Source organism: Rhagoletis zephyria, unplaced genomic scaffold, assembly GCF_001687245.7.
Source record: "Rhagoletis zephyria isolate East Lansing unplaced genomic scaffold, Rhagoletis_zephyria_1.1 Rzeph_scaffold_00296, whole genome shotgun sequence".
Classification (NCBI taxonomy): domain Eukaryota; kingdom Metazoa; phylum Arthropoda; class Insecta; order Diptera; family Tephritidae; genus Rhagoletis; species Rhagoletis zephyria.
This window is the reverse complement of record NW_016157380.1, coordinates 295,426-303,939: the sequence shown is the minus strand read 5'-3', so window position 1 is coordinate 303,939 and position 8,514 is coordinate 295,426. Positions and strand designations below refer to the sequence as shown.

Genomic DNA, 8,514 nt, shown 5'->3' with positions numbered 1-8,514 from the left:
TCCCGCCCCCTAACTTCGTTGACAGGGTTTCCCATTTTCTTTGCGTGTACAGCCAACATTTTGTGTCCGGTTAGAACACTTATCATAATTCTGCAGTCTCTTTGTGGCAGCGATGTAATGTAATGTAATTTTTTTTGGGTGCAACGGAAACAGGGACACCACCCAAGAAGTTACTAGGCTCCCTTATAAAAGCTTAAAGTATCTTGGTAAAATTTCTAACCTTAAGGGCATCGACTGTGGAAGAACTGAAGTATTGCGGTCTTAATCTCGCGCTAATGCTAGACATGATGTTCTCCGACGTCTCTTCATCTGCAAAGACGGCAATTCGTCTATATGGAGGTGGTTATGGCTGGTAAGATGTTGTCTCTGTTCAAGAGATTTATATCTTTCCTAGCAAAAGGATAACCAGAAAGTCTGGCCTGTCTAAGGCATAAGCCGGGTTTGTATCTCGTTTTTTTAGTCAACACGCGTCTTTAGAGATTTTGCAGGTTTTTAGCGCCTTTTATCTCGATATAGCCTGCCGTTTCATACCCTCGTCTATCTGGTAATAAAGGTTTTTAGAGGTTTTGGAATATTATTCTCTTATTCTAGATCTCATCTACTATTTCGTTACCTGTAATGTCCTTGGAGTCTGTTGTGACTATGTATCCTTTGGCTATTGAGCTATGGGCAGTTTTAATTTGTTTGAACTTCCTTGCTGCAATTAGTGTTCCCGCAGACTTAGCCGCAAAGCTCCTTGCCGCAAGGTCGATAGATGGTTATATTGAGTATTTTTTGTGACGCAGCCGTTGGAGTTGTTTCCATTGCTCCCGTTTTACACAATAATGAGAGACGTTGAACACTCTCCATTAGCTTCAGATAGGTACTGATTTCTGTTGCGGTCCACCACCAGGGGATAGGCTTCAATTAACACCCAGCATCTTTTTGCAAGCGTGGAGCGAATTACTCGCATTTTTCACTCTGTCCTCTACATTGCACTTCCACTGCAGTTTACAGTACAGGATTACCCCGAGGTACTTGGTGCGGTCTTTTGTCAGTGTGAGTTTGGTACTGTTCAATTGAAGGAGTGTCCACATAGGAATTTTTTAGTTTCTTGTAAAAAGTAACATATCTGTTTTATCTGTATTAATCCCAAACCCTGCCCGAGTACTCCATAGGTAAACAAACGTTAAATTTCTGCCGAATGCTCACTAGGTTTCCCTATCAAACCAACTATACACAGATGATAGGAAAACGGTTCTGCGTTTTTCTAAAATTAATTTTTACTTCCAAAGGAGACATTTCCTAAAGTCTCTCTTTTAAAATCCTTTTCCCTTTTCAAATCGGTGAAGTATGTACATATGTACATTATTTAACACCAATAAAATCCCGCTCCTCATCGAAAGAGTTTTCTTTCCGCCGAAAACACTTTCTTCCACGGCGCATTCTGGCCATTTAGTTCATATTGATTTCCCATTAAAATGATAAGATCTCGCAAAACGGCGGCACCATTTAAAATATGACATTAAAAATAATTCGCAAGAAAACCCCCCTTATGCCGCCTCAAGGCAGACATCGCTTCATGCGCAAGTTAACAGCGAAGCCTTTAGGAGTAACTATGAAATGCGTGTTAGTGGGTGCAAAAAAAATTCGGAAACTAATGACTCCGGTTATTACAAAAAAGGAGGAGTGAAAAAGGTAAGGCCAAAAAATTTGCATAAATTATAACTACCCAAATCGACAAGGTGCCATTATGTACCTGTAAAGCAGCTTAAGAAAAAGGTGTCACAGTAGTAGCAAGAAAGAAGTAAAAAATTTTAGAGAGAGCAAACTGGTGATAAAGGAAGCACCGTCACATTGATTTATTGCTGGCGAATGACACTTTACATTAAATGTGTGCAAAAATTCAATTACAACAATTTTATAAATCAATTTGAATTTTACAAACAAATTTCTTTATTGGAAATTGAAAACCATTCACTTGGAAATCAAATCGTACATTTTTGACAACGCCAACAACGAAAAGTTGCTGCATCAAAGGCATTGGAATTGCTTTTAACGGAGATGCGGCAGGAGTCAAAGGTGTGTCATATTGCACGCATGAAAAGTGCCCACTCTAGTTACGCGTACTTCACTTCATCATTTCCCCCTTTACTCCTTACCGCTTTGTTGTTGTTGTTGCTGTAGGCGAGTAGTATTGCATTGCTCATTGCACATTTTTATGAGCAATTCGTGCAACTACCAACAAACTATGTACATTGGAATGTCTTTATGACGCCTGCCATTGGCAAGGCATGCTTCTTCCTCTTCTTCTTATTATTTTTCTTGTTCTTATTCTTGCTTTGGGCTCTCGTTCTTATGTGCGTCGTGTGTGCTTGCCTTGAAGCTGTTGACTTTTCTGTATGCTCAGCACGTTGCTGGCAATGTCCGATTTTTAAGTTGTTGCAGCAGAAATCACGTAGCCGAGTTGGTTCTCTTTGCTTTTGCCACATTGGAAGGGTAAATAATGTCGATGATTTGAGTTGAGATTTTCGCACGAACTGGAGAATACGAATGCGGAATTGCATTATCTGGCAAGTGCATTATGTGCACAGTGGGATGATTAACAACAAATTGTAAACAGAAAATGTAACTGTAAAATGAGTGGCTGATCTTTTTAGACAAAGAACAAAGACAAAGAAACATTTTTGGTATCATACAAGGCGATTAGCCGGCCAGTTCTAAATTATCAACGACATCTACCTACACAAACGCACGCTCCTTGAATATCGTAATTGGAGTTCAACCACGACCTATACGCGAAACTGTCACGCATCTAAGGTCTGGATATGGTTGACTACGACATACCCAACACATTTCGGGCTTGTGGAGGTTCCCCACACGTAGTTACCTCTTCAATTGCTCGTCAAACTCACTCAGCTGACATCCCTCTCCTTTCAGTCCCAACCCGTCAAGAGAGCAGGTTTCATATGCCGTGGCCATGGATTAGTTGAGCTTGGCAACAACGCTTGATAGACCAACTGATTTAGGCAGGGCTAAGTATTGCCGCTACGATAACAACAACAACAATTGTAGTCGCCCATTAATTCTCAACGCATTCATGGTTTACCCAATTAATGCCGGACATTTCTTCAGGATGTCCAAACAATGTCCAACACTCATTATACTCAAACTCTAAACACTCGATAAAGATATCCAGGGTCTATAAGGGCCGGTAAAGTAATGAAATTGTTTATTCGTATAGCACCAATGGGCACTGTTGTATGGTTAACGCCATGAAAGTTTGATTTTTGCAGAGCTTTGATATGTATTACGCGGTTCTGTTTGTCAATTGAAATTATTTTTATCTGGGGAATAATAATAATTGCACTGCGGCCTATATGCATAGATCTATTGTGCTAATCATTTCAAAAATCACTCCAACTTAGGCTATTTGTTAAATTAGGCACTTTAGAGGACGAAGTCTTTTATCGCAGTGCATGAGCCTTGGCCCAAAATACGTTCAAAATGTCATAATAAAAGTATATGATGAGGCGTTTATTCCGCTACCACCTAAAACCTGCAGTCCGTCACTGAAGAAGGTCCTATCTTGCTAAGTTGGTACAACTTTAAGAGTTTAGTGAGGTAGCCATTGAGAGTCCTTGGCGCTGCCCCGGCCATTATCTATGTAATTAAGATTCATCAGTATACCGAACTTGAAGTAGAAGGATACTTTCGGAAACATTTTGTCTTTAAGTTTTGACGACGGTAATTTTAAAACCCCAAGTAACGCCGAACTTTACAATCTTTATGCTCACAAATTTGTGCAGTACACATCCAAACTTATAGCAATAGCATCAGAAAAACGGCTCAGAGGTCGGAAGAACACGAATAATATTGATGACAACTCGAGTCTTATTTACCATTGTTCGGACGATAAGGTTATTACAGAACATTTTCTTTGCAGCTGTTCGGCCATCGTCAAACTGAGCAAAGACTTTTTTTTATCAGATGTATTGAGAATAAACGAGCTGCTTTCTTATTTTTTTTTGTGGTATATTTTTCCAGGAATATTTAGTTGTAAAATTTTATGATAAAAATACTCAAGTAAAACTTTGGCACATTAAAAAAACAGAAAACTTTAAAATGGTTCACAGCTTACTTATGAGCGGAAACACTTTTTCAAAAGCATGTTTCTCTTGGTCCTGAAAGGGTTAACAACAATGGTCTTCGCTTTCATTTTCCTTTTCATTAAATACAAAATAACGCCACTCATTCCAATTAAGTTTGGTTAAATAAATTTCATTGCACCTTTGAACACTGTACCGCACACAATCATTTAATGTACCGCAAGAACACTTAACCCATTTGGAGATGGTTTGCCAGAATGGCTAAAAGGATTTACCATTAATTCTTTTTATTTTCCTACTCCTAAGGCAATAGCAATTTTATGATTTGTTTATAGCTGATTGCATGGCTGGTTTGTTGAATCTAAAGATAAAGTCGAGAGCAGAATTTTTTGTTTAAATTGCTTTTATTTGCTAACTAAACAAGGAAAATGAATTGCGTTTGTGAAGATAATAATAATAATTGGTTAATAACTGCATGATAAGTAGCGCAATGGTAGTCGCATAACAAATGAGTAGGAAAACTAAAAACAAAAACACACAAACAATAAAGAGAACTCCAATCTCTTGAAATCGTGTTAATCTTATTAACAGTCACAGCACAGTCTTAAGCTTCCACAAAGCTTCCATCATCAATGACTTAGTATCCCCAGTGGGTGCCAAAACCATCGAAGCTCATGTGCGACACCATCTCGGCGGGCGAATAGTGCACAGTCTGGCTGGAACCGTAGGCAGAAACACCGGGCGAATTATGAGTGTAGCTGGCGCCAGCTGGTCCATGATTGTAGGTGGTAGTGGCCACAGCTGGAGCAGCATGCTGATGGTAGACAGGAGCTGGAGCAGCATAGCTGATGGTTTTGGCGACAGCTGGGGCAGCATATACAGGAGCTGGTGCTGCGTAAGTCAAAGCTTTGGCCACAACAGGTGCAGCATAGCTGACCGTTTTGGCCACCGGCGCGGCATGAGTGTAAACAGCAGCGGTTGGCTGCAGTTCTGGATGAGCATAGACAGCAGGTGTGGCCTCATGATGCTCATAAACCGTCTGCGATGGAGCAGCATAGGTGACCGTCTTGGCTACAGCTGGTGTATAGACATTATTGCTGATGCGTGTGTCGGATTTGTGTACACTGGAGTAGGGTGTCTCAACGTTCTTCGAATAGTGGGAGACAGTACCGTCGAAAGAACGTACCACATTTTGGTGTGTCGAAGCAACAGCATCCACCGCAGGATTGGCGACATGTGCATAGGTGATGGGTTGCAAAACGCCGGCGCTAACAACAGCCAGTAGAGTTGAGAGTAGTACGACTTTGAATGCCATTTTTAAATGAGTTGCGTTGAAGTTTGAAATATTCGTATGTGTTGCAAATAAGTCGCTGTAATTGAAACTGATGCTGTTGCCAATGCGCAGTGGGCGTTTTATAGTGATTGCGTGAATTATTCAGTTCCAAGTGGTTTTTTAGGTTGAAGTTAACAATACTAAATGCTCTATTTCTCAGCAAAATTGGTTGACTTTGACTTCGCGCAATACTTTTTGCTCTTACTCTTTTGGCTCGCTTCGTTATAAATCAAAGCAAATTTTTTCAATGTTACACATTTATCGAATGAAAGGAATGGCAATTAAGTAATCTTGCATTTCTTTATATTCGTACTTATACATATGTATGTACATAGGCATGTATTGATATATTTTTATTGCCTTAATTTATTTCGCATTACCTTTCCCATATTTTATCAGCTCGTGCGTGCACTTGTCATTTGTATCGCCGCTTGAATGGCGGTGGCATAACTAATCAATTTTGCCACCTATAAATCTGTTCAAATACCTCGTTCGCGGCCATGCACGATCAGTCAATTTGGCCCAATGACCGGCAGCAACACCTACTTACCAAGACTGTTGGTCAGTATGGCAAGTACTGCTAAAGTAAAAAGTATAAACAAATTTTGTCTTTCAAATTCTTTCATAGTCTTCTTTCTACTAAACAGGTTTCTGCTTTTCTACTTACTACTTTTGCAATGCTTTCGGATAATAAATCGGCCCTCTAAGTCATTAGGCCGCAATCTGCAGTTTCTACTAAGACATCCATAGTCCCCTACGCAAAAAAAAAGAGCGCTGAAGAGGATGGGAAACTTAACCTTGGATGAGGTCGCGGTCAGCGATGCCACAGAAGTGAAGTACCTGGGAATTATTCTGCACTCCAAACTCCTGTGCAGGATTCATGTAGAGGCTAACGGTGTGCAAACGTCTAGCGAGCAAATCCTAAAAATCCACTCGAAGGATGGATGTACACCATTTTTCCCATTATGTCTGCTCCCTAGAGATTATATCCATAGAGTAGCAATTTTCGAAAGAAATTCTAAAGTTTATACGTACAGCAAGGCGACCTGGAGTATCTCTCTGATAAAAAGACAAATCCAGGCGAGCATACAACCATGGAAGGCAGACAGCTCTAAGACTCCTGAGGGTAGTGGCATAGGTGCATGTGGCCCCAAACTGAAGCTGTGGCTATCCCTGGGCACCTTTTTAAGCAACATCCAAGCGGAAGTCTATGCTATCAGTCGGTATGAAAAGATGAACCTTCGCAGGAACTATCGAAGTGGGAGGATCCTTGTTTTAAGTGATAGTCAAGTGGCACTCAAGGTTCTGTCATCCTTTGAGGTCAAATCCTCAGTGGTCCTCGCCTGTGTGGAGAAGCTTAATGCCCAGGCCCAGGAGTATCAAGACACATGGGAGTAGAAGAAAATAAGTAAGCCGATCAGTTAGGCAGTCGATGGGGAAGGAAAACACCAAACTGAGGGGGCTACACTGGCGTAACACGACAGGTCTTCGTCAAGCTAAAAGCATACTCGGAGCGTATAATCTAAAAATGTACAGGCTACTCATGGGTATCCCTAAGGAGAAACTAAGAATCATTACAGACATTTTGACGGGTGAAAGCTAAGGGGCCAGTTGCATAAGCTCAGAATCATTACACCTCCTCCTTACTAGAATATTTGGCCGTTTCAGAGGAGCTTTTTCGTTACTTTTAACACCTTTTCTTTATACTGCGACCTAATAGACGTGAACGGTTTTATTTATAGCAACATGGAAGGGAACGAAATAGCTGATGAGATGACTAAACACGGCTGGGAAATGCAAATTAGCGAAGCGGACAACTTCCTACTAGCACAGATTTCTGCTCTACTAAGGAGTTGGAGGTTAGAAAATACAACCCAGTCTTTACTAATAAACTTTTAATCAATCGGGACGACTGTAGAATCGTAGTAATCTACTGGCCGACACCCAATAGGAGTCGTACTGAAGAATTACTGGACGCTAAACAAATCTGCATATTTAAGAGCTCTTATCGGCTTCATTGCCGGACACTGTTCCATAGCACCAATGCTCCAACGATGGCGTATACCGCACAAGCTCCCTCTGCAGAGGAATGAATTCACCACTTCCTATGTCAAATGGCAAGCTGTCCAGCCAAGACATCTCAAGCATATTGGATCATGGTTTTTTAATAGTTTGGGAGAGATAACGGAGCTCCACAGCTTCATTCAGGATAGCAGACACTATAGGTACTGACAATATGGAAGAATGTGCCTCCTCCTGGCATTCATAGAGGAACGTATGAACCATTCGTAAGCGCCAGAGGCAGAAGAAGAAGGATAACGCAATACGGTCTACTGTACGTACGTACGCTTCTAACGGGTGATTTTTTAAGAGCTTGATAACTTTTTTTTTAAAAAAAACGCATAAAATTTGCAAAATCTCATCGGTTCTTTATTTGAAACGTTAGATTGGTCCATGACATTTACTTTTTGAAGATAATTTCATTTAAATGTTGACCGCGGCTGCGTCTTAGGTGGTCCATTCGGAAAGTCCAATTTTGGGCAACTTTTTCGAGCATTTCGGCCGGAATAGCCCGAATTTCTTCGGAAATGTTGTCTTCCAAAGCTGGAATAGTTGCTGGCTTATTTCTGTAGACTTTAGACTTGACGTAGCCCCACAAAAAATAGTCTAAAGGCGTCAAATCGCATGATCTTGGTGGCCAACTTACCGGTCCATTTCTTGAGATGAATTGTTCTCCGAAGTTTTCCCTCAAAATGGCCATAGAATCGCGAGCTGTGTGGCATGTAGCGCCATCTTGTTGAAACCACATGTCAACCAAGTTCAGTTCTTCCATTTTTGGCAACAAAAAGTTTGTTAGCATCGAACGATAGCGATCGCCATTCACCGTAACGTTGCGTCCAACAGCATCTTTGAAAAAATACGGTCCAATGATTCCACCAGCGTACAAACCACACCAAACAGTGCATTTTTCGGGATGCATGGGCAGTTCTTGAACGGCTTCTGGTTGCTCTTCACTCCAAATGCGGCAATTTTGCTTATTTACGAAGCCATTCAACCAGAAATGAGCCTCATCGCTGAACAAAATTTGTCGAT

The 8,514-nt window shown here is 41.0% G+C and overlaps 1 protein-coding gene across 1 annotated transcript; it reads right to left on the bottom strand.

Moving 5' to 3' along the window:
* Nucleotides 1-4,725: 4,725 nt before the first annotated feature.
* LOC108358807 (pupal cuticle protein G1A-like) lies at nucleotides 4,726-5,403 on the bottom strand. The gene has a single exon (XM_017610301.1). The coding sequence runs from the start codon at nucleotides 5,401-5,403 to the stop codon at nucleotides 4,726-4,728; it is 678 nt and encodes a 225-aa protein (XP_017465790.1).
* Between the last annotated feature and the right edge of the window lie 3,111 nt (nucleotides 5,404-8,514).

Excerpts from the sequence above, each read along its gene's own strand:
- LOC108358807 (XM_017610301.1), bottom strand. The coding sequence starts at position 5,403 with ATGGCATTCAAAGTCGTACTACTCTCAACTCTACTGGCTGTTGTTAGC.